The sequence below is a fragment of the Barbus barbus genome (assembly GCF_936440315.1).
Source record: "Barbus barbus genome assembly, chromosome: 39".
Lineage (NCBI taxonomy): Eukaryota > Metazoa > Chordata > Actinopteri > Cypriniformes > Cyprinidae > Barbus > Barbus barbus.
In genome coordinates this window covers 24,584,876-24,612,150 of record NC_136717.1, presented here as the reverse complement: position 1 = coordinate 24,612,150, position 27,275 = coordinate 24,584,876, and the positions used below count along the sequence as shown (strand labels likewise).

Genomic DNA, 27,275 nt, shown 5'->3' with positions numbered 1-27,275 from the left:
CAGATTAAATATGAGAGGAAGATATAATAATTTAGCAACCATTTGAAAGTATTTGGACAGTACTTGTCCTTTCTTACAAAATATTTAAATTAACATTTCCAATTTTGGGGATATAATTCCTTATACATTTCAGACCAACCAAAGCATTTGTTCAATTGCAGCATTTCACGTTTTCACATTTTAGTTGGATAAATGAAGTGATAGGAAAAAAACAACAGGTGTGAAAACACCCGAAGAATAACAAGCACTTCATACAACATTTTTTATTTGTTAAACACAAAGACAAAATTTTATCCAAAATAAAATGAACACCGCATGATCCTGGCATGAAAAAAACATACTCGGATAGTGATGGATGCTGAACATTTACGGTTATCGGGTTGAAAACGACATCAGAGGTCATATAAACAAGACATGCGATGGGAAACCGCGGGCACTAACAGAATGAAATCAGAATCATTCTTCAGTCCAGAAACAAACTGTACATTCAACACAAGATCTCCTGCGATCCATGAAGGATGAGTATAAAATCCCTGCTGTGTACAGACGATATAGTCCATGTGTGGTTGGGGTCAGTTGCTGTCACGACTCTGGCGGTGTCGACTGACTAGGGACTCCACTGCATGTGCGTAGCTGTGATTGGGCGATGTCTGCTAGTGCTGACTGGATCTTCTCCAGCAGCATGTCCCCTCTGTAAACTACTTCCTCCAGACGGGCTGCAGCTTCCTGGTTCTCCTCTTCCAACTGCCTCAGACTAGCAGCCTGTGAAACAAATTCAATAACAATAGAAAACGTATAAGATTAGGCTTTATTTAAGGATGTAATGATTCACTCATCTCCTAATGCGATACAATTTTTTCAAGATTTAAGACAAATTATAAATGAAAAGGTGTCATTTTATTATTTCTCAGACAAAATGCTGCACATTTCTTTATGAAATTGAAATGTCAAATAACAAAACTAAATTAAAACCTTAAAACAAATCCCAAATGAATAAATACAACTGAAAAGAAGTCTCTTCATATAAACAAAGGCTTTGCATGTGCTCTTTCCATTTAATATTAGATGCAACCACTGAATTTTAATCATAATTTTTATCATTATACAATCTAATTTAAATTAGAGCATTTATAAGTGTTTACAAATTAAGTGGTTGTTTTAAATATTGATATTATTCTTACAAAAACCAGGCATGTGATCAGCTAGAGACAAAAGGAGGAAAATCTGACCACTTATTATTAAAAATACATATTTTAGCACATTAAAAGATATCTTATATTGTAATAATACATACTATTGTCCTGTAAAAAATAAAAAGCAGCATTTAATAATCATGATAACAATATAATATATTATAATAAAGTACAATAATATATTATAGTACAGTATATAGAATTGTTATTATTATTAAAGTACCTGCCAAAAGTTTGGAAACATTACAATTATTAATGATTTTGAAATAAATATCTTCTGCTCACCAAGGCTGAATGTATTTGATAAAAAAAAAAACAGCAATATTGTGAAATATTATTAAAAATAAAAAGTTAAAATTTTAATCAGTTTTAATATATTAACCCCCGGTTTCACAGACGAGGCTTAAGCCTAGTCCTAGACTAAACTGTAAGTCTGAGGTGTTTCAACTGAAATAAACTTGCTCTGACTGATCTTAAAATATATCAGTGCCTTTGTTTTGTCTCAAGATGCACTCCAGTAATGTTTTTTTCTAAGCATGTTTATAAAAATGACTTAAATGTCCTAATTGAACTATAGCTTAATCCTGGCTTAGTCTAAACCCTGTCTTTGAAACCGGGCCTATAAAATGTAATGTTATTCCTGTGACGCAAATCAGAATTTTCTTCAATACACCAGTGTTCAGTGTCACATGATCTGTTAGAAATCATTACAATTTATTTGACTCTCAAGAACCATTTCTAAATATCATCAATGTTGAAAACAATTTTGCTGCTTCATATTTTGTGTGGAAATAGTGATACACTTTATTTTTCAGGATTTTTTGATAAATATAAAGTTTAATGAACAGCATTTATTTGCATTTGACATATATTAAATTTGTTAATGCATTTATTAAATACAAATCATTTTAAATGTATTCACTCACTTTTTATCACTTTCATGCATGATGAATAAAATTATTAATTTCTCTCTCTTTTCTACATCTTAATGTGCTATCATTATTTCCACAAAAATACTAAGCAGCAAAACTGTTTTTAACATTGATAACAATAAGAAATGTTTCTTGAGCAGCAAATCAGCATATTAGAATGATTTCTGAAGGATCATGTGACACTGAAACTCAGGTTTTTAAAAAAAATTTTATATTTAAAAAAAAAAAACTGTTTCTGAACATTAATTGCTTGTACTACTAGTGTAGATATGTAGATGAAGTAATTTTCAGATGCAACGAATAAAACGGGAAAAACAAACACGAAACTTGTAAATAAAATAATTTGATATATATACAATTTACTAATATATAGCCTAGTTTGATATATGAATAAGGCTGTTCATCAACTGATTGCATGGTCGGAGATTCCAGTGTTAAAAGCTCTGTAAAATAACATACTGGAGCTCACTGGTTTTGCTGTATATAGCCAAGCAATTGATGTCATAAATACATGAGCCTGCTTTTTGTTTTAACTGGCACAATCCATTGTACATAAAAAAAAATAAAATAAAATCACAAATGTTTGCATTCAAGACTGAAAAAAAAACTATGCCAGAATGAACCCAGAAGTGCCGAATGTAAGTCAGATTTGGCCCAGGCCCAGATTTGTTGCTATCTGGGAAGTAGCCTATAAGAATATTAATGTAAATTTGTTGATAATGAATGTGGATTTGCGCAGCGTTTCAGTGAACAACGGCTCTGTGTAGTAAATGCTGCTCCATGTGAAATCACGCACGTGATGGAAATTAACTGCTGATTAGGCTTTACAAGATGCGCATTAAATATCGCATGCAATATATCGTGCAGCCCAAGTGTGAGGCATATTTTATTATGGATGGATGCGCTTTATTTGACTACTTTTGGACTGTTGAAAAAACCCCACCTACTGCCATTTTAACGCCTGGAAGAGCAAGGATATTTTTTAATTATCTCCGAATGGATTTGTCTGAAAGAAGAAAGTCGTTCCTAGGATGCCTCGAGGGTGAATGGGCTCATTGTCGTTTTTGGGGGAACTAACCCTTTAACTGTAATTGGCTCTGTACACATATAACATAATACAGTAAGCACAAAGCCAGAAGTGCAATATAAATAATTTATGGTGAAATATAGGGTTATATGGGAGGTCCTATATTATATTTTCCCATATATACTATCCTATATATGGGAAAATCCCATTCATATACCATGCTTTAAAAAACACAGACGTTGAATTCAGTGCTGATAAGTTTTAGCCTATATTATTAAATCATTGAGTGGATTTGCTTGCATTTGCTTCATGGTATGAGCAGTTCATTACTTCAAAATTATTTTATTTATAAATAATATAATAAATAATTTAAAATTAACAAATTTACATTATACATGATATAAACAATATCATATATATTAACTTAATTTATATAAATTCATATAACTACACACACATCTACAATAATTTATAAATATATATTAATATAAATGTACAACACATTTTTAGTTTTTTAGTTTCATTAGTTTTTTTTTAATATGTCTATATAGTATTAATTTTTATTTCAGATATAATTATTTTAGCACACTAAAGTATAAAATAAAAGCACATAAAAGATTATTTTATTACAAGTAACAATTTTTTTATGGATTTGGTTAAATATAATTTGATAACCTTATTATTTTAAATGATTTCTTTCAGATTTTTTGAGTGCCACTTAACAAATACGGAAGTGCCACCCATATTGCCACCAATACATTTGGCTTGGATAAATATACACATTTCAAGCGGCCAGTCACACTGTGTATAAACATACCTGCAATGCGGCTGTAGATTCTTCACTGGGCAGAGAGTCAATCAGCACATCAACATCTTTTGCTGTTCTTGCTATCAGTGCTGCAAACAGCTGAGCGTATTCTAGAAGAACACATGAAAACATGTCAATTAAACAACACAGCGCTGCTGTAAACTGATGTTTGGTACAGATCTGTGCACCTTCTGTGGGGTTGGAGGGCTGGTCTTTGTTGATGGCGGTCTGGATGTTGCTGAAGGAGGCAGGTGGTGCGCATTGCTGCAGGACTCCAATCGCATTACAGAACTGATCAGCCAGCTAAAACACAAACACACCCACAGTGTGCATTCAAACTGCTTTATATTTGTCAGTTGTCAAAAATGTATATACATAACCACACAGTGTATTTATAGTTAAAATAAAAATATGGTTATAAAAAAAATTGAGAAAACAGCTCATGGGGTCAAACATTGAGATTATATTATAATACTGGCACAGTAAAGAATCAGATATTGATGCAACCGTGTTCTTGTATGTGTTTTGCAGACCGTGTAATGTATCAAACACACAGTGCATGCATGCAACCTAATATATATATTTGTTGGACTTGTCTTTGCTCTTTAAACATGATAAAAAGTATTAGAATTCCGTGCTAATATTATGAATAATGCATCGTAAACTTCTTTTAATTGTTTTTTTAATGTAAAAACAAGAGTACATAATTTAACACTTATAAAACAATAGTTGTATGTCATAAGTTAAAAATATATATTTATAAAATATGTAAAATTAATAACACAATATTGTGGTATATGTCACAAATAAATAAAAACAATTACATATACTTTTTTAAGTGCTGACCGCGATTTAAATTTCTTGAATTCGTATTTAATATAGCATTATTTCTTATTTAACATAATATATATTTATTTAAATACAGTATTAGCTTCTTTCTGTACAAATTAATGCGCAAATTTTAATTGTTTATTTATTCACAAATGCATGCTATGCTAACACCTTCTTACGCTACAGTACATTAATGTAACTTCTTACACAAACAATGTGACTTCATGTAACACATGACTGAATGCATATGATTTGCACACGTCTGACCTCTTCTGCAGCTTATAAGTCATAAAATTAACATGTAAATGAGTCTTACGGAGTTAACAGCATCCTGAAGCTGCGTTAGCCTGTCCGCCATGTTGGCTCCTCTCGGCCGTTTCCGTTTCCGTTTCCGCCGAGCGCGTTCAAAGCGTCATCACGTGATGCCATACAGTCGCGCCTGCGTGCTACAGGCAACATATATACAACTCAAAAGTTGTTGCATTGCAGCGCACCCAAGCAGAGAGTGACACTTCCGGAGGCTAAACGACAAGCTTCGGCATGAGTCTCAAATTTGGTCGCTTCTGCTAGAGCGTGTTTATAGACTGGACTGATCCGGGAAAATGCCACTGAAGAGAGAATGTTTGGTTTTGCTCGTCTTGTCGTGGGTCAGTTGCACGCGCGCTCAGGATGAGAGTGAGTAACATAAACAAAACATCTTCATCAACACTGATGCAAACGCACTCAATTCCCCCTATTATTTCTATATGATATTGCAATTACTAACTTGTTTGTCTGAGGTGTATTCCTGTTTTCTAAGGTCTCTTACATTCGTTTACTGCCTGTATCCTTTAGGAAATAGACTAAACTCATGTATGAGAGCATCAGCTGAGCAGATTTGCTCACTAAACCCCAATGATGGTCTTAACCATGCAAAAAATAAAATGCGACAGAACCTTTTGACAAAATATAAAAGACGTTTGCATATGTGTTTTATATTTTGTATCATATTTGCTACATTATAATAAAATACCTTTTACTTGCTAAAAAGTTTAAACTATCAATCAGAAGACAGAAGTAATGTAATAAATTGTGTGCAACAGGTTTTGATCATGCTGTTAATTTAGAGGTATCATAATTTATCAAATATGATACCATAGGCTTTATAGGGTTAAGGAAACAGTAGATTTGTAGTAAAACGCTTGTCTTTTTCTGATGTTTGGAGTATTTGATGATCTCCTGCCTGTAAGGGAAGGTGTTGTTGATTAAATGAGTCTGATTGTTTTTAATATAGTTCAGTTGTAATTTTGTGCCTCTTCGTAATGTTCTGGTATTTTGTAGCAGTGACGTATTTTCATTCAGTGTTTTTTAATTCTCCTCATTCCTGCTTACGATGCACTGACGACAATGAAACAGAGCAACGATCCACGAGATGCAATTTAGAAACTATTTGCACATTCCTGAAGGAGAAAGAGAGAGAGAGAGAGATTGAAGGGATTTCAGTCTTCAAGATCTCTGCAGACCTCAACTTGAACAAATTAACTGAGGACGGGACATTAAAACTGTTTGTTAAATAACTTTAAAAAATGTAGAACGGGTTTTACAGGAAAACAAGTAAATATTTAGTGGATTGGCAGCTTAGTGCTAGAAATGTTGCCATAAAATAGAAACACACAAATTCCTTCCGACATCTGTGTATTGCATGTAAAGGCATCGTCTTGCAGGTTTGGACACAAGAAGATTTTTTCAGTGTAGTTTTGATGTACAGCAGGTGTGAGTCATTATGAAATCAGATGACTTGATTATCATGTCAGATTTCATGGTCGGGCAGGAAGTCAGAGCAACCATGAGCCAACATCTTTCTACACCAAATCACAACTGTCAAAAGCCACTTCCTTATTTGAAGTGCTCACTGGTTTCTCTGCCTGCTTTCAGTTTAAATGCTTTCAGTTTATATATATATATGTATGTGTTTTGCAGACCGTGTGATGTTTTCTCTGGGAACCTTCCAGAACGTGAGTGTTCCAGTGAACGGGACGGTTCAAGCTGTTGTTTCCCGGATTCCTGCTGACATTTCCTTCTTAACACTGCAGTTTCATACACATCACCGCAATGTCACACTCTCATATACACCGGTAAGAGACCACACACACACACACACACACACACAAAGCAGTGCTCTTTGCACAGGCATGCACATACACATACACACACACACACACACACACACACAGAGCACCATAATGCACTGCCATACACAAGAAAGAAACACAGACACCCCCAGCTGACCCAGTTCCATGGGCTGATCGAGCAAGACATCATGTGAGAGTCTAATCACAAGCTCTGATCTCCACACACACACACACACACTCCTCCATGCATTCTGTTCATAATGTCAGCAGTCATGCAGCTGTAGTGCGCTGAGCACAAACCCCAGTTCAGACACAGTTGAAGTCAATATTAAATGCTGTTCGAAACGAATGTTGCGTCTATAGAGTGCAATTGTGTTGTCCACTTTTCAGTGGCCTTGGTTCTGGTTGTATTTTTCCTATTTATTTTTCACATGGATATTCAAAAATGGAGTTATTGTTAAAAAAAGACTAAAGCACAAACTGTTAAAAATGTTGTTAACTTAAATAAATAAATACGTATTTCAGTTAAGTTGTTTGGTTTAAGTACAAGCCTTAAAATAACTAACTGGAAATAAATAAAAACTAAACCTGAATTTAAAAGAAATCAAATGTAAGTACTAGTAATATTTAATAAAACCAAAGTAAAAAAATTATAATAATAAAAATGACAAAAGCACATATAAAAATGAAAAGGAAAAGTGAAAGTATAAAAATAAAAGCTAAGTCAAATTATTAATAAAAACTGCAGTAGTATATAAATAATACTAATCTGGTAATAATAATAGTAATTAAAGCTGCAAGCAGCGATGATGGGCCCAAGCCGTCAATGCAACCGCCACCCCCGTGGCATCAGGAAAACAGTGCACAGCGAGCACATGCTTTACAGTAACCCTCTGGCAGTTTGGATTTGAGGGATTCAGCAATGAAAGGGTTAATCCAAATCATCAAGACTGTGAAACATACACACATAAAACTTTCAAAAACACTTTCAATAAGGTTTCAGTTACTAACATTAACTATATTAATTAACATGAACAATTCTTATATAGCATTTATTAATTTTAGTTAATATTCAAAACTAATAAACATTATTAAAATTTAATGTTTTATCTGTTAACATTAGTGAATGCACTGTGAATTAACAAACATTTTGATTAACTAACATCAACAAACATTAATAAATGCTGTGAAAATATATTTTTCATTGGTAGTAGTTATGTTAGTTAATACATTTGCTAATGTTAACAAATGAGACATTATTACAGTTACCAAAGCTTTTAATGATTTATAAGTATTTTTTTAATGATTTATTTTTCCATGAACTAACATTAATAATTTTTACTAACACAAATAAAGGAAAAAAATATTGTTAATACTTTGTTATTTGTGAATTAACCAATGTTAAAAAAACATTATTTAACTGTTGTTAGTTAACATCATTAATAATTATATACCATTTAATGTTGATCAATATTAATTCTAAAATGTGTTAATATTTTATTAAAATTTAAAGTTTTATCTTTTGAACATGACTATTTTTCTAACATTAAAAATATCTTGTTCCTTGTTAGTTCATTGTAAGTTCATACTATCAATGAAGAATTAACATGCTGTAAAAATATTTTTCATTGTTAGTTCGTTAATTAATGCATTCCCTAATGTTAACAATGAGACCTAATTATAAAGTGTTATCAAAACCTTTAATGATTTATAAGCACTTTTTAACGACTTTATTAATCTAAGCATTCGTGAAATATTTTTGCCTGCATTGCAGCTTAGTCTGCATCTGCCAGCTGAACTGTTTTACTGTTACTTTTAAACCACTATTAAAGCATCAAAAGTTTAAACAGACCCTCTCTCTCTCTCTCTCTCTCACCCACCCACCCTCTCAACCCACACTCAACTCACACACTCATCCACCCCCCACCCCACACACACAGAAGCAGAGTGACATCAGATGTCTGATAAGTTTTTTTTAATTTTCTGCTCCCCATAGTGTATTGTAAAGTTATAGAATTAATCACATTTCCTCAGAATGACTTGTTCTGTGTATGTAATTTTTTATGAGGTGTTTGGAAGCTGCTCTTAAAAGATATAAAAAAGTGCTCTCTTTTTTACTGTAACTTTTTAATAAATTGCCATTAAAACACCGTTCAAGATATCCTAAATCCGTTCGCAATTTAGCATCTTCAGTATCTTGTCATCATGTTGAAAAAAGTTTGGTGTGAATTACTGTTTCTGCTTGGAGGAGTATGAATTAATTTGAAGCCTGAAATTCCCAAAAAATAAAAATAGCTGACTTCCTGTTGGTCGTAGCTAATGACTGTAAATCAGAAAGTTGTCCGGCTTGATTAGAACAATATATGTACCGAGTTTGGTGTCTGTAGCTAAAGCTAAGCCCTCCCATTTTTGACAAAAGGTGGCACTATAGAGTTGTTGAGTTTCATAACATTCTAAACATGTTATCTGCCTCAAAATCACCAGAAAAGAATATTCAAGTTTGACAAGTTGCCATGGCAACAGAATTTTAGATATCAATATTCCCTTCACAGTTTTAAATCGGCCGTGTTTTGACATTATTCTGATGAAGTTTGAAGCAAATCGAGTAAAAATAAGATGCTGAATTCAAAGCATTTTGAAAATGACACACTTCCTGCAGCCAGTTGGTGGCACTATAACTTTGACTCCTAATAGTCACATCTATGCGATCGGCATCATATAACGAACAAACCACTGAAGTTTGATCAACATCAGACAATGTATGTGGCTGTTATTAGGCATTTCCTTTTTCTCATTTTTCGCCATAACTTCATCGCCTCGCCACGGGCAAACCGTTCGAGATATCAAAAATCTCTTCGCAATTTAGCATCCGAGTTTGGTGGCAGCGAGTTTGGTGGCAATCGTTTGGAAATCCTCAGAGGAGTATATCAAATTCCAGAGCATACGCTTTTTAAACAGCCCTGAATAGCCGACTTCCTGTTGGGTGGAGCCTATGACATGCACTCTGAAAGTTGTTTGGCTTTTTGAGAGCTATATGTGTACCGAGTTTCATATGAATACGTGCAAGTATGTGTGAGCTATACATCAAGTTTTCTGACAGTTTTCCAGGGGGCGCTGTAGAGCCCCTGTGCCACGTCTGGGTCCCAGCCTCTGTGGCGTCCTAATGGCCACGGATTCCAACATGTGTGCCAATTTTCAAGAGTTTTTGGGCACGTTAAGGCCCCCAAAAGATAGTCGAAAAAAAAGAGGCTTGGGCCCTAATAATAGTCTGGTGTAAGTAAATCCAAGTGAATGTAGGACAGGGCTTGAATGGTTGCACTTTGCTTGTATTTGTTGCATAATATTCTCCACCTGACCTTTATCCCTCTAGAGCAGGGGTTCTCAAAGTCTACATTCAAAGGTCCAAATCTGAATTTTCATCAGTGTCAAAGGTCCGGAACAATTGGTTATTACAAAACGTGTTTTTAATAAACATACATAACATATAACAAATAAACACTAATTTAAAAAAAAAAAAAAGGTTCCCTTTGCATTCAAAATACTTTAATAACAAGTGCAAAAGTGGCAAAACAATTAATTTAAGTGTCAGCAGTAGAAGTCGACCTATAATGTTTTTTCTCTGGCCAATGCCGATATTTAGAAATCAGGGCAGCCTATGGCCGATATATACATAGGCTCTTTTTTTCCCTTTATATCAAAAGAGAATTTGCGTAAATGGTTATTGCAGGGCACAATATAGTAATAGTAGTAGTAGTAGCCTAATTCATAGTAATAATACATGGCTCAAAACTTAAGCACCTTCTCAAAACAGTTCTGAAGCATGCTTTTTTGTTTATGTTTGCTGACAGACACCAGTGTTTCCCGCAGACTAGCAAATGCAAGTTGATTCTCTGCCAGCAGGAGGCGCTGTTGGAGCGTGATATATAGCTGTTTCCCCGGTAACGACTGTAATCAAATAAGCGCTACTTTATCAGCCATTACAGGAAAGACCAAATGAAAATTGACAAAGCTTTTCTGAAGGAGAGGGAGGAGCAAGATGGCGGAGTGAGCAGTCGCAAAAGTCGCAGGGTCCGACAGAAAAAGTGATTTTGACATTCAAAATAGTTAAATTTGAACAACAGTCACCCCTCAAGCCATTGTGAGGTAAACAACACTCTTAAAAGACTATTGTGAGTCACTTTTTGAAAAGACGCACAAAATAATACACTAGAAAAAGAAAAAAAAATGGCTAATACTCAGGACCAAGATAGCTTAAAAGATCATGACTACAGCATGGACGGGATACGTGACGCATGTTTTGACGAATGTGTTGAAGAAGAGATGCAGAGGGCAAAACCTCTGAGCGACCACACTCCGTTACAGAGTCCAAATCCCAAAAAACTGAAGAGGAGAGATAAATCAAAAGAAATAAGCATGGAAAGCATATACGATGCTATTCACACTCTATCACAAAGATTTGAGGAAAGGCTGGATGCGTTCGAAAGAAAGTTTGAAAACTTTGAACAGCGCATCCAGAATAACGAAAAAGAGGTGACAGAAAATAAAAATGGAATAATTCAACTCACAGTGCAAGTGGATAGGCTGACAAAAGAGAACAAGGAGCTGAAGGAAAGATGCCGGGAAATCGAGCGATACGGAAGACGATGGAATCTCAAATTGATCGGGCTACCGGAGAAGGAAAACGAGGATACAAGAGAGATGGTGATCGGCATTCTCACAAGAGTGATTCCGATTTCAGTGGAACAACTACGAGACAAGGTTGATACTGTCCATCGTCTGGGAAAGAAAGATGATCCCGCCTTCAACATGAGACCACGACCGATCATCATGCAGTTTGGTATGCGGACGACGAGGGACGAGATCTGGAGGAGGTCGAGGGAGGCCAGAGTCTGCAAGGAGCTGCATGTTCAATTTAGACAGGACTGGTCAAAAGAAGATCGTGAAGCCCGGGCAAAGCTGTATCCGACGGTACAGGAGGCCAGACGCAACGGGAAGAAAGCTTACTTGAAGGAAGGGTATGCTATTATAGACGGAAAAAGAGTGGAGGCACCTTTCACAGGTTAAGTTTAGTGTCATCACCTTGATTCAGAAGTTTGATTAAGGGGTCTGTTACTGTTAATGTCAAAGTTCAAATCTATGACAGATTGTTTCATTCCTGCCTGAAATCCTATTTTCTAAGCGCATCTAAGAGCGTGTATTTTGTTTCATTCGTATGTCTATTGTTTTTAGTTCTTTAAATGTTCGAGGTTTAAAGAATAACATTAAGCGTAAGGCCATTTTTTTATTTTGTAAGGAAGTCAAAGCCAACCTTATTTTGCTACAAGAGACACATTCTAATAAGGACGATGAAAAATTTTGGAAGCAACAATGGGGAGACAATATTTTGTATTCACATGGAACTTCTCACTCTGCAGGAGTGATGATTTTATTTTTTAGGTTTGTGGGGAAAATTATTGATTATAAAAGTGATGAAGCAGGTCACTGGCTAATGGTTGTGGTAGAAGTATTTGATTTCAAGATGATTTTGATTAATGTATATGGGTACAACAACAGGTCTCTCAATAAAAATATGATGTTAAAGTTAACTCAAGCTATCAGGGAATGGAGTGCAACTTATGGCACGGATAGCATAATATTAGGAGGTGATTTTAACATAGCACCTAATTCCTGGCTTGACAGGAAACCTCCCAAGGGGTTGCAACCAGAATATAATGACATGTTAAACAATTTTTGTTTATCCAATAACTTGGTAGATTATTGGAGAGTGACACACCCTAACAAAATGCAATTTACTTGGATCAACCCAGCAGATGTTAACCTATGCTCAAGGATAGATTATTGGCTTGTGTCTCCAAATATTACTAATCTTACACCAAAATGTGATATTCAATCATCTCCTCTCACGGATCATTGTCTTATTGGTTTGTCACTCTCAATAGTCAAACAAAAACAAAAATCAATCAATATTTGGAAATTTAACAATGCCTTGTTGCTGAACGAAGACTTTTGTAGTCAGATTAGAATAATATGTCTTGAAACTGATGACATGGATTTGTCAGATATAAGTAAGTGGGAGTGGTTTAAATTTCGAGTAAAGCAACAAGCTATTGAAACTGGTAAGAAAATAGCCGCCAACCGTAAACGTAAACAAAAGGAAATAGTTGAAAAGATAAGTTTATTATGTGGACAACCTAACATAACTGTAGAAGAGACACAAGAGTTACACATGCTTCAGAACCAATTAGATGTTATATACTTGGAAAAGGCAAAAGGCGCCTTTGTAAGATCAAGAGCCAAATGGATTGAGCAGGGGGAAAAAAACTCATCATATTTTTATAGCCTTGAAAAACGGAGACAGACTAAAAAATGTATAACAAAATTAAACCAAAATGGAAATATTATTCAAGACACAAATAAAATAACAGAGGAAGTATGTCAATTCTATAGCAACTTATATAAGGAAAAATTTCAGAGTGATGATTGTGATGCCTTTATGAATAGTGTAAAAGAAAATGTAACAAAACTAACAGATGAAGACAAATTTTTACTAGAAAGAGATGTAACTTTATCAGAAATTGAAACAGCTTTAAAACAAATGAAAAATGGTAAATCACCGGGCATTGATGGTTTATCTATAGAATTTAAGACTTTTTGGACAGATATTAAAAATTTATTATTTAATGCGTATCTCGACTGCATAAAAAATGGTCAGTTATCCCCTACTATGAAAACTGGTCTGATAACCTTGTTGCCCAAACCCAATAAAGACTTATTACTATTAGATAATTGGAGACCTATAACTCTACTTTGCAATGATTATAAATTACTAGCTTTAGTATATGCTAACAGAGTAAAAAATGTCTTGAACAATTTAATAGACGAATTTCAGTCAGCTTTTATTAAAGGTAGACATATTCATAACAATGTGAGATTAATTATGGACATGTTAGATTACCAGAGCCTTATTAACACAGAAAGCTTAATATTGTTTATTGATTTTTTCAAGGCATTTGATTCTATCGAACATGACTTCTTACTGAAATCGCTCCAACTTTTTGGGTTTGGCAACAACTTTTGTAAGGTAATCAGAATGTTTTATGACCAAATATACAGTTATATTTCACTTCAATCAGGCATCACTCCAAGAATCAATGTCTCTTGTGGAATAAGACAAGGTTGCCCAATTTCACCAAAATTATTCATTCTCTGTACGCAGCTTTTGGCCTATTATGTAGTAAATAATAAAGACCTTGAAGGAATAAAAGTTTGTGATACCGAATTGAAAATGAGCCAATTTGCTGACGATACAGTGATATTTCTAAAGGACAAATCGATTCTTCAGAAGGCTTTAAATGCGATTTCTGTTTTTTCAAGGGCATCAGGCCTTTGCCTTAATCTAAAAAAATGTGAAATATTACCCTTGTATAATTGCACTGAGACAGACTTGGAGATGATTACAGTTAAGAATGATGTTAAATACTTGGGAATTCATCTATCTAACAACTTGGCAATAAGAGAATCCAAAAATATAACAGAGAAAATTGAAGAAATAAAAAGAAACCTAAATCTTTGGTTAACAAGAGACTTAACTATTTTAGGACGTAACATATTGTCAAAATCAGAAGGGATTTCTAAATTAATTTACCCAAGCTATTCTCTCTATATTAGTTCACAAAACATAAGAAAAGCAAACACTATAATTTACCAATTCATCTGGCGTAATAAAACGCACTATATAAAAAAATCACAACTTGTAAAGGACTATAATAAAGGGGGGTTAAAAACAATTGACTTTGAATCTATGGTTGGAGTTTTTAGAGTTAACTGGGTAAAAGCCTTTTTAGATAAACCTGAATCTCTATGGTATCATATTCCCAAAAATATTTTTGATAAAGTGGGAGGCTTAGAATTTCTTTTAAAGTGCGATTTTGAGGTATCCAAATTGCCACTAAAACTGTCTGAATATCATAAACAAGTTCTCCATTACTGGAAGATGGTATTTACTCATAATTTTACACCACATGGCTCCACCTTGTGGAACAACAGAGTGATAACAATAAGTAGAAAAACACTTTTTTTCAGAAATTGGTTTGAAAAGGGAATCATTTTCATCACAGATATATTAGATGAACAAGGTAATTTTCTTAGGTTTACGGATTTTAAAACAAAATTTAATATACAAAGTTTAATAAGGGATTATAATAAGGTATGTAAAGCAATACCAATAGCCCTTTTAAATATGATACAAAACTATTTACATTATTCCAAAAGTCAAATAAATTTGCCTAAACTGCAACTAAACCAAATTCCCCTAAATAGCAAAAAATGTAACAACAAGTGTATTAGCAAAATATTCAAATGTAAACTATTTCATGATTTTGACCAAAATATAAAAATAAGGCATTATGATGACAAAATAACGAATAAATACATCAAATTCATGAAATGGCCTATACCTCCTAAAATCAAAGAAATGCAATTCAAAATTATAAATGGATATTATCCAGCAGCAGATATGCTTAAAAAGAGATTTGGTTTTGAAGTGGAGCCATGTGTGTTCTGTTCCCAGGAAGATGAAACTATTGAACATTTGTTTTTCTCTTGTCCAGTGATAAAAATATTTTGGCAAGATGTCTTGAGTTGGCTGGAAACAAAAATGGAGAGAATTACACAATTAAAGTTAGAGCAAATTCTTTTTGGTAATGAAAACCTTCCGAAGGAACTTTTTAGAATGTATAATATCATAACAATTATGGGTAAATACCATATTCATAAATGTAAATGGCAAAACAAAAATCCATCCCTAATGGTGTTTAAAATTGAATTGAGGGAATACTTTGCTTCTTTGAAACTTCTGAAAGACTCCAGTGGCAACATTTACTCTCTATGTGAAGATGTCTCAAAATATTTGTCATTGTAACTTGTAAAGCTTCCATGTAACTTTATTTTAAGAATATATGAAGACCGAGGTCAATATATATATATATATATATATATATATATATATATATATATATATATATATATATATATGAATAACTTTGACATGCCTTATTGACTGAAGTGCCTTTGCTTAATTTATTTTATTTTACTTTTTTTTTTTTTTTTTTTTTTGTATATATTTTCTTTATTGTAATCTGTTCCATTTAATTGTTTAACTATGTTCTGCTTATAAGTCTCCCAACGAGAGATTTTGTAAATTGTGTTTTGTAAATAAGTGTTAAATAAAAAAAAAAAAAAAAAAAGCTTTTCTGAAGAAAACGGACGGTTCTTTTAAAAGATACATTCATATAAAAACACCCGCGCAGCATTTTATTTTTGAAAAGCGCAGTGCTCAGTTTATTCAACGAAGTATAAGCCTTTTGGAAAATCTATTTGTAGCGGTCAGTTTTGATATTGTGACAAGCCGCCACAAATAAATGTATACACTGGGCACTGCTATAGGACAAATTGCCATAATATAAGTGATAGCAAAACAAAACAAAAAAATAAAAATATTAGCTGTGAAATGTCACCCGATTACGTCAAACGTCATGCGCTCACTGGATGTCATGATGACAACAAATGTCATGAAGGAAAAGTTTCAATATCTTGCATGCAATTTCGGACCTTCTCCAAAAAGACATAAAAAATAAGAATAAATAAACAAATGATTTACAAGTTTAACGTGCGTTTATCAAAGTAGGAAATATAATTAGTGTTCTTGAAATATGAAATAGAAGCGGGTCCGGATTGAATTCCCTCCGGGTCCGGATCCGGACCGGAGTCCGGACTTTGAGAAGCACTGCTCTAGAGTGTGTATGTGTTGATGTCCATTCATAGGTTGTGTTTTTTTGTGTATTGGTCAGATCCCACTTTATGGTTTTTCGGTCACGGCAGCAGATGCTGGTCTGTTATCCAACTTAACACCGAGTCAGACCATCATCTCCTGGTTCCTGAAGACCACTGACGGGAGCAGCGCGGCAGGAATTGGTGTGATTCTGCCATACACCAGCACTGGTTAGAGAACCAACTCTTTACTTGCATGCCGACATGAGCAACACAAATTACTTGAATGAGCAACACATACACCCTCCTTAACAGACTATTGACTGTAATACAGTACATTCAGTGTGTATGGGTAATGTGTGTGTGTGTGTGCAGATCCAGTTCCTGGAGCCTGTAATCAGGAATTCCCGCTGGAGATTGATCCAAACATCTACCTGCAATACAACCTGTTTGAGACCATGATTACCTTTGCACCTGCTAACATTGGATATGGAAGGTGAGAGGAATTTAATAAAATCATGGACTTTTAAAGGGTCATGAAACCCCTTATTTCAGCATTGGTTATTGAGTTAAGTGCATCAAATGTTCCTAAAAATGCATGTTGAATTTTGCCGTTACATGCAACAAAATGAACAAATGTATTATGCATTGGTTTTTAAGCTCATAGTAAATTACACACAGATATTATTTAATGCACAAATAAATGCACACCCAGTTGCATTCAAATACATTTATAAATGAAAGCACGGTTGCTTTTATAATAGCTTTTGACTCTATTGTTTTGATCTCACAGTTTGAGGCATCTGCCACAGTAAATGTGTTTTCATAAATAATTAAGAGAAGCACCATCCTTTTAATAATTATGAGGCACCGATGAGTCATTGAACTATAATGTGTGAAAACATCACATACTAATGAAGATTATAAGAAATAGGGCTGCATGATTAATCGAATGCGATTGTCACGCACATCTCGTCAGTAAAGCCGCTTCTGTGATTAGTAGTAAATCTCCATCTCCAGCATTTACTACAAATAGCCGTAGTTCTCTGACAAGCTAAGCAAAAAAAAAAACCGCAGAGGATATAATTGTATTATTATGAAATCAAAGAAATCGATCGCGATAATGACCGCAGTTTGCGTAGCTTCTCAGTGAACTACGGCTCTGTGTAGTAAATGCTGCTCCATCTGAAAGCACGTGAAAATACCACATTTAATAACATGTTTTTACTCCAAAATCACTTCATAACCTCAGCCGAGTGTTTGAAATAAATCCTTCTGTGAGATGATGTGGCTTCTCACACAGAATAAGGTACGCAACATATTTCATAGTATTAGCATTGTCGATTAGCATTGCATTAGATATACTTTATTATAATGAAAATAATAAGAACTCAAATAAACCATATATTGTCAGTCGTGTGTTTATTAGTCCCGTTAAATGAAAGCATTTAAATCTGTTTATTCAGCTGCAGCGATAGGTATTTCCTGGATTTCTTCTTTGGGGCATATTTGGAGTTCCTCTGGCCTTCAGATGGAGATTTACTGCTGATCACAGAACTGTCCTTCACTGAGAGATACGCATGACAATCGCAGCTTCTGCTTAATTTCGATTTATCGTGCAGCCCTACTTAGAAGATGAACATAGCACAGAAAAGCTCAAAATTAACCAGTTTTCTCCTGCAGTTAAAATGTATTGATGCTAATATTGCCTTCTGTGATGTGCAACACAAATGATGCAGTTTAGTGTTTCATGACCCTTTAAAATTGTGGCTTCCAGGATTGGAAGATCAAACGTTCATTAGTCAATCAGTCTAAACAAGATGATGTTTTTCAGAAGGGCGATTCCACCGGCGTGTGACGTGGATGTGGGTTCCAGCACTCGTTGGCGATTGGTGTATGAGGTGTATCAGTACTTCCTGCCGGAGGGCGACCTGTCGGAGCAGAGTCTGATCAGAAGTTTGGAGAGAGTGGCCAATGTGCAGAACGTGCAGGATAACAGCAGAAAGGTGTGTGAAATCTCTCTCTCTCTCTGTCCTTCCTTACCACATTCTGCTATCTCTTGTAGCTGTTAAATTATTTTTAGTGAGTTTAAAGTGTTTGTTTCATAACCTGGTATGTTATCTCTATGTATATCTCCCTTAGTTTACACACAATCGCACTTGGATCCACACCATCGGTTCAAGATCGCCTGAACTTTCATATGCATATTCAAACATTCCAAAAATTTAATATATAAATGAAAAAAAAAAAAAAAAAATATATATATATATATATATATATATATATATATATATATATATATATATATTAGTGCTGTCAAACAATTAATCGCGATTAATCGCATCCAAAATAAAAGTTTTTGTTTGCATAATATGTGTGTGTACTGTGTATATTTATGTATATATAAATATACACACATGCATGTTTATATTTCAGAAAAATGTTATGTTTATATATTAAATATAGTTACTTATAATATAAAATACATGACTATAAATATATTATAGCCATGTAAATATTTTCAAAATATATGCATGCATGTATGTGTATTTATATATACATAATAAATATACACAGAACACACACATATATTATGTAAACAAAAACTTATTTTGGATGTGATTAATCGCGGTTAATCATTTGACAGCAGTAATATATATATTATATGTTTTATATATATATATATATATATATATATATATACTAATACTAAAATATAATATAATTATTATTATCCATTAATGTTCGGTTTTACAACAAAGGCAGGAATAGTAAAGCACTTCATTTTTTAAAATTTTTTATTTTATTCAGATGTCCAAAAACTTGTAAAAAACTAAATATGTTATTGTCACTTATTAGGCAAATGACAAACTGAAACAATTAAGTAGTCTTTATTCACACATAATCACTTCTATTTTGTATGGCCTCCTTTGGCCTTGATAACTGCTTGTATTCTTGCTGGCATTGTTTTTATGTACTTTTCCACAGTCTCTGTTTTTATTAACTGTAATTGGGCATCTGAATAAAAAATAATAAAAGTGCTTTACTCATTTTTTTCTGCCTCTCTTGTAAAACAGAAAATTAAAAATGGATAATAACATCAATTATATTTTAACATAGCGCTGCTGTGACTAAAGAGCTTACTGGTTGATTAACCATTACAGAAACAAACAAAAAAAAGATTTTTGTAACCACCAATACTGTTAGTTTAGAGCAGCTGTGGCACAAATCTTACTTTGAGTGGTGGTGGCCTAATAAATTTAAGCAATGTATATACTTGTTGATGAAGTAAAATGATTAACGGGTCTGAAAACACCCTTAGTTTATCATTTAATTTCACTCTTTCAGGTGGTGTCTTTAACCTCTCATGACCGGACTCAGTTCTCCTTCAGCTCTCTTCCCGGCCAGGGTGTGATTTTCTCGGTGATTGTGAGAGATCCAGTGTTGAACACGTCAGCGTCCTACATCCCCGTCCACACATACGCCTGCAGCTTCAACTCCACGCTGGACAGATGCAGCGATTTGGGTGAGAAGATGAAAGAAAATCTAAATTAATGCTGCATTATTTGATTCCTAAGCTCTGAAATTCCTGAGGTCATTTGCCACTTTTAAATCCTACTTGAAGTGATATTTTGTCTTTAGCTTTTGAACAGTTTCTGTGACAGGTTTGATGTGGTATTTAAATGTATTTTCTCTCTAATTTTCTCAGGGAGAGTGTCTACTAAAGTGTTTTTCACTGTGATTGGTTTGGCTGGGCTGTTTGTGTGTTTTGTGGGACACCGCTTCTTCAAATGTGGTGAGATTTGTTTTTCTTGCTTTTCTTAGAAACACACCACGTTACTGCTATTAATCACTGTCGGTCTACTGAATATGCCCCAAGTATTTTAGGTTTGGGAAAGTCTTTGCTAGAGCTTTAGAAAGTCAGAGGTGAGCGGATGATGTACAGTTGTGTTCAAAATAATAGCAGTGTGTTTAAAAAAGCGAATAAAGCTCAAAGTCCTTATAATAACTTTTACTTCAATACACACATGCATTGGGAACATTGCACATTCTATTCTAAAAACTATTCTTTCTTCAAAACATAAAGAAAAATTTAGCACATTTGTTATTAGTTTACAGAAAGTGAAGAAAAGGGAATATTAGGCTGTTCAAAACAATAGCAGTATCTGCATTTTTCTTTACAAAGTCAAACATTTACTGTATAAACAGAAAAATGCTTGAAGATTTAGCTTTCTTGTGAATGACTGAACTAACATTTAGTTGTATAGCCACGGTTTCTGAGAACTGCTTCACATCTGTGTCGCATGGAGTCTGGCAGCTGTGAACAGGTATTCCAGCCCAGGACGATTGCACTACAGACCACAAATCCTCTGCATTTCTTGGTTTTGCCTCAGAAACAGCATTTTTGATGCCACCCCACAAGTTTTCAATTGGATTAAGGTCTGGAGATTGGGCTGGCCACTCCATAACGTTAATCTTGTTGGTCTGGAACCAAGATGCTGCTGGCTTACTGGTGTGTTTGGGGTCGTTGTCTTGTTGAAACACCCATTTCCTGGGCATTTCCTCTTCGGCATAAGGCAACATAACCTCTTTAAGTATTTTATCCATGATCCCTGGAATGTGATAAATAGGCCCAACACGTAGTATGAGAAACAATCCCCATATCACGATGCTTGTGCCACCATGCTTCACTGTCTTCACAGTGTACTGTGGCTTGAATTCAGTGTTTAGGGGTCGTCTGACAAACTGTCTGCGCCCCCTAGACCCAAAAAGACCAATCATGCTTCATCAGTCCACAAAATGTTGCGCCATTTCTCTTTAGGCCAGTCAATGTGTTCTTTGGCAGATTGTAACCTCTTCATTTTTTCAACATTAAGACGTTGTGGGGGCTTCTTACCAATAGCTTGGTTTCACATAGGCGTCTTCTAATTGTTACAGTACTCACAGGTAACTTTAGACTTTCTTTGATCACCCTGGAGCTGATCATTGGCTGAGTCCTTGCCATTTTGGCTATTCTTCGATCCATTCGAATGGTAGTTTTCAGTTTTCTTCCACATCTTACTGGTTTTGGTTACCATTTTAAAGCATTTGATATCATTTTAGATGAGCAGCCTATCATTTTCTGCACTTATTTATGTTTTCCCCTCTCTAATCAACTTTTTAATCAAAGACAATGTCTGGAACGACCCATTTTACTCAGATTTTCAGAGAAAAATGTACAGAACAACATTTGCTGCCTTCGTCCTTAAATAAGGGCAACTTGTTTGACACCAGTTTTTTTCACAGAATGATTTACCTCTAATTAAACTCCACACTGCTATTATTTTGAACACGCCATTTTCAATTAATGATTCAATTACACAGAATCAACTGCGTGCATATCATGACTGTTGAGTCTGTTGGTTTTCTATTACTTTCCCACACCTACTATTAAAATATTTGCCATGTAGAAATATAATTTCTACCAAAAACAGTGATTGATCTGGTTAGTGATGTTGAACTGCTATTATTTTGAACACAACTGTAGTTGCATCATTTCTGAATGGATGGCATGTTTTTAAAGGGGTCATATGATACATCGATGTCCACTCGCAATGTTAGTCAAGGCTTCTTGCACAACAGTCTATTCAGTGTTTTATGACCATTTCAAGCTTTTCTCCTTTTGAATGAAACGGCTGTTTTTTTTTGCAGCTGTGTTTTTTTTAAAGCCTTTTGTGTGAACATGTGAAATAATTATGTGAAGCTAAAAAATACAGTGAAGTTTAAAACGAATCATTTGTGCTTCTTAATTTCAGTAAATGGTGTTTTTGGCAGCTCAAAATCGTTTATTCAATTTAGATTTTTCATTATATGACCTGTTTAAATTTGGAGCCTTGTTAAACTTATTGCAGATCTGTATGCCTGACTCTTATGTTAACTACAACTAAAACAATGAATTTTAGATTGTTTTGTTACTATAAAATAAACATTAACTAAACTTATTCTTTATTCTAACTTTATTCCAGCTTGTTGCCAAAGCAACATTTCTCATTTCCATTTAGTTTAACTCGATATACTAAAATAACTAAAACTAAAACTGAAATTAAAAAAACTATATAGACATATAAAAAAACTAAAACTAATAAAAATGACAAAAACACAGCAAAATTAATGAAGCAAACTAAAATTGAAATGAAAACTAAAAATAAAACATTTCAAAATATTAAATAAAAGTTTTTTAAAAATATATTATATATTAGCCTAATTTTATAACATTTATTTAATTTCAACACCAATTTTTAAAAAACTTTTATTTAATATTTATTTTATTTCAGTTTGTTAGCAATACAGAATTTCTCATGTTCATTTAGTTTTAATTTAACTTTAGTTTGAATGATTAAAAACTACGTAGACATTTAAAAAAAACTAATAAAAAAATCAAAAACTAATAAAAATTACCAAGACGCAACAAAATTACTATAACTAAAATCAAAATAAAATGGAAAAATAAAAACGACATATAATAAAACTCATTCAAAATATTAAAAACTATAATAGTAGTGATAGTAAAATAACACTGATTCAGACTGACGGAATTTATTGCAGGTAATCACTCCTATCGTTTCCATTAAAATGTCTATTTCTGTGTTTTCTCAGAGCTGTTCTGTATGGGCTTCGGCTTTACGGCGTTTGTATTCTTTGTCGTGATCACCATAACCACACCGCTGGAATACAACAGTGAGTCCATCAGTCACATTGCAGAGTTACACATGCACTGAATCACTGTCAAATTAGATGATTAGTGCTTGCCTGAACCGATCTGAAGTTTATGATCACCTCATAGAGTATTTCTATCAGCTCAGCCTCTTAGACCTGTAATGAGTTTCACATCATTCTGGGTGATTTGTACTGTTCCCAAGAACTATTTTTCCAGTTCAATTGGACTGAAATTGGCTACACAAACTGGTTCTGCCAGCAGTGAATCTCAACAGCCGTCACGAGTGCAGAAAGCAGCTCTCGCCACAGAGGACTGAGGTTATTGTTGTGCCGTAACTCTCTGAGGATTAGAGTCATGTGCTGTGGATTGCAGCTGGAGTTGTCAAACCAGCCTGTCCCAGTCAAATGCATCATGTAGAGCTGTCTGTCAGATGTTTGCGTGTTACAGGACAGGCATGGCTGAAATGAGGAAGAGCATTTTTTAAAAAATGTTTTGCTTTTCTTAAGATGGATAACAACTGATGACTCATCATACAGCTGACTAATCAGAACAACCTTAGCTCAAGTTTGTTCTTAAAGCACTTTTTAAAGTCAAGACATTACAGGCAAAACCATGTTTTTTTCATGTAATTTCGGGCTATTTTGCATCCACAACTTGTCTTTTGTTAGACTAGTGGAATAGAAAATATCTAAAATACACATTTGAATGTTAATTTCATAGCACTTTATCTATTTGCATCTGAGGATTTTAAGTGCAATACATATCTTTTAAAGGCAGTTTCTCAAAATGAGTTTTTTCCCCATTTCAGCAGCACTTACATCAAACTTTACAGTTTTATCTGTATTCTGAATGTTTTTACTAAGGGGTTTGTTCTTATATCATTTGCTTGATCTATATAACATTGTACTTTTTAAAATATGGTGAATTTTATTTTTTCTGGTTTGTGGAGAGATGAAAAGAGATCCAAAATCACTCATGTCATCAAAATTAAACATTGGATAAACCCAGGTTCAAAATTGTTTTGTTCTGGAAAAGTATGCAAATGAGTGCATATTTAATTAGATAATGCGTCATTTGCATATTTAAATAAAACATTTGTAATACAAAATAACGTCTTAATGTACTCTTAATTAGTCAGCTGAGATCTATGTCTTGTTATCTGATGTCTTTTTGTTGACTGACTGTCTCTGCAGTTCGATTGGCTCTGACAGCGCTGATGGGCGTGGTCGGGGGCGTGGTCATGGTGATGAGCTGGTGGCGGTTCGGTTCGGTCATGGTCTGCGTGTTGGTGGTCGGACTCATTCTTGGATTTCTCATCTCATCCATCATCTTCTTCACTCCACTTGGTAAGAAATCATGTTTGAAAAACCTTAATGTATCATCGTTCATGCAGTTAAAAATGTTGCTTCTGCATCTGTTGAGAATGATCTCTTTATAATCTCACTTCATAGTCTTGCTGGATGTTGATTGTTAAGATGTGGGTGATCATTTTTATTATTAGTTATTTAATCATTTTCATTTTATGGATTTGTTGTTTAATCTCTCTGTTTTTCTCCAGGTGATCTTCCTATATTCCATAATGATGTGGTGTTCTGGGTGGTGTTCGCTTGCATTATGGTGTTTGTTCCTTTGTTCTTCATCAGGTGGCCTAGAGAGGTGAGATACAGAAAAATACATTTGATATAAGCTCATATTCGACACCTAAATAAAATGCACGTTTGTCTGCATGTTTCAGGGCAATATAATTACATGTGGAGTGGTTGGTGCGTATACAGTGGTCCTGGCCGTCAATGCCTACACCTACACCAGTCTGTCCTACATCACGCTGGATGTCCTCAAACGCCTCCTCAACCACAACTTCAGCCGAGTGTTCATCTCCGTACCGCTGCAGGATATCGGTAGGTGTGCAGGGATTGAAGTTGTAGGCCATGTATGAGATCACTGCAGACCAGGGTTGGAAATTAACAGGGGCTTGGGGCAAAATACCACTAAAATTAGCAAAAATGCACCCCAAATCCAAGATAAGGAGCCAAAAAAATGCTTGTGCACAGTTAAATGAAATCAGTTACTACTGCCCTGATTAAAGTGAAATGTGATAAAGTGTTGATTGTGCATTATATTTTGATCCACCAAAGATTTTTGCATTGTTTTTGGCAGCGTTGTGCAATCTAAAGCATTTACTTTATTTAGTCAAGTTAAATTTGATGAAAACACTGGATTTATTTTTTTTCTATGTAAGAGATTTATTTATAGGTTTGTAGACTTTTTCATTGACTATAATGGCAGTGACTGAAGTCATGATCCGTTTTTTTGATGCTGACATAACCAGTGTGAAGTCTTGAATTTGTAATGCATAAAAACACAAACTAATTCATAAATGGTTTCTCAACTCATTTTGTCTACAAGAATATGATGTGCCATTTTCCCAGATACAAAAATCATTATTATAATATCAATAAAACAATAATGACTTATACATTGAAAACAGCTTTGAAATGACACAAGTCCTTCTTCCCTTAAAACGCTGTTGAGCTTGAGTGTTTTAAGTAAGGTGATAGATAAAGAATATGATTCAGCCTAAAAAAATATTTTAGATTTGCTTTAATTCGTGGGTCAATGTATTGGTCGTGTCTGATGTTTCACCTCTCCAGATTTCATCATGATCACCGTGTGGGTTGTTCTGGGGGTTTCGGGGATCGTCGTTCAGCTGTATCGAGAGAAATCGCGGCAGTTTTTCCCGCCGAGCCCATACGTGATGTGGAAGCAAGAGCGAGAGCGCAGGAAGACCAACGTTCTGGATCCCAGCCACCACAAGCCATCTTTATCAGCCCGAATCCTCGGACGTATTCGCCAGCTCACACAGCGCACAGAACCGGCTGGCGAAACCACACCTCTATTGCTTTAACCTGTGACTTTTGACTTGAAGTCAGATCACTGTTAGTCCTTCTCCTCCAGAACACGGCTGCTCAAGCCTGTGGAGACCTATAGCAACATACATGAGGATTGAGCTCGATTTTTAGAGCCCAACGACTCAGACGAGCAGCCGATGGCGGTTAAAGGAGCAGCTCTCACACGGTGTGAGACTGACCACGTGCACTTATGTGTGTTTTTGTCTAGGCTCCCAGCAGTGCTTGTTTTCAGATAAGTGTTAAGCAACTGACCTCTACTATATACATCAGCTGCCACAGTGTGATTTTTAGATGCATTTTAGCAGCTTGGAGGAAACGTTCAGTGGAGATTCTTTTAACATTTTTACTACGTCTGGTTAGCACACAAGTGAATGAGCGATTTTTAAAGACGTTCACCATTAAAATGAATGTATAACACTCTGCGATTGCAGACCAAATGAACCGGTGTTCATTAGTAGCCACTGTAAGCCTCTACGGCTGATGTTTGAGTGTTTTCTGTGTCTGAGCGCATATGAGTCTCAGTGGATCCTCACCGAGGTTTGGAGTTCAGGTTAGAAATAATGAGCTTATTTTGACTGTGTTCCTGTGGGTATTTGACTGCTACTTTACAGCGCTGGTGTTACCCACTTGTAATGAGGATTTTAAATGCAATGTAAGGGGAATATTGAGAGTCTGTGGAGTTGAAATGTTTTTCAGCCATTTTCTGTGCTTTATAACTGGATGTGTAGCTCTTATGGAGACATAAACCCAAGATCGATCTTTGACAGACTCCAGCTTTGCAAAATCAGTAGTATTGCATTATTCATCAATACACTTCTGGTTTCCTCTCAGGGTTTCTTCATGAGATCTTTGTGTCTCTCACAGAAGCAAACTTTTTCTAAAGCATTTACAACATGCAGTAATGCTTAAAATTGTTTTTAAGTGGTAGCAGTAAGCATTATTTCTGTTTTGTATGAAATTTAAATGTTTAATAAAGTTGTCATTTGTGCCATAACACCT

General features: G+C 34.6%; 2 protein-coding genes across 3 annotated transcripts; one reads left to right on the top strand and one right to left on the bottom strand.

Annotated features, from left to right (window-relative positions):
* Positions 1 to 250: 250 nt before the first annotated feature.
* Positions 251 to 5,171, bottom strand: LOC306858727 (mediator of RNA polymerase II transcription subunit 21-like). 2 transcript variants are annotated; one of them, XM_079399407.1, is made up of 4 exons: positions 5,108 to 5,171; positions 4,149 to 4,263; positions 3,970 to 4,070; positions 251 to 762 (listed from the first exon to the last, which is right to left on the bottom strand). In XM_079399407.1, exons 1-4 carry the CDS (start codon positions 5,147 to 5,149, stop codon positions 583 to 585), a joined length of 438 nt encoding a protein of 145 aa, XP_079255533.1. In that variant the 5' UTR covers positions 5,150 to 5,171; the 3' UTR covers positions 251 to 582. The 2 variants fall into 2 exon arrangements, with proteins under 2 accessions (XP_079255533.1, XP_079255534.1); XM_079399408.1 differs by having other exon boundaries at positions 4,149 to 4,251; positions 5,108 to 5,166.
* Positions 5,172 to 5,220: 49 nt separating this feature from the next.
* On the top strand, positions 5,221 to 27,275 carry LOC306858726 (transmembrane 7 superfamily member 3-like). Its single transcript, XM_079399406.1, has 12 exons — positions 5,221 to 5,466; positions 6,751 to 6,905; positions 16,751 to 16,901; positions 17,046 to 17,166; positions 18,505 to 18,676; positions 20,019 to 20,196; positions 20,380 to 20,466; positions 23,307 to 23,387; positions 24,561 to 24,713; positions 24,926 to 25,023; positions 25,103 to 25,265; positions 26,019 to 27,275. The coding sequence occupies exons 1-12, from the start codon at positions 5,394 to 5,396 to the stop codon at positions 26,270 to 26,272; spliced, it is 1,686 nt and encodes a 561-aa protein (XP_079255532.1). The 5' UTR covers positions 5,221 to 5,393; the 3' UTR covers positions 26,273 to 27,275.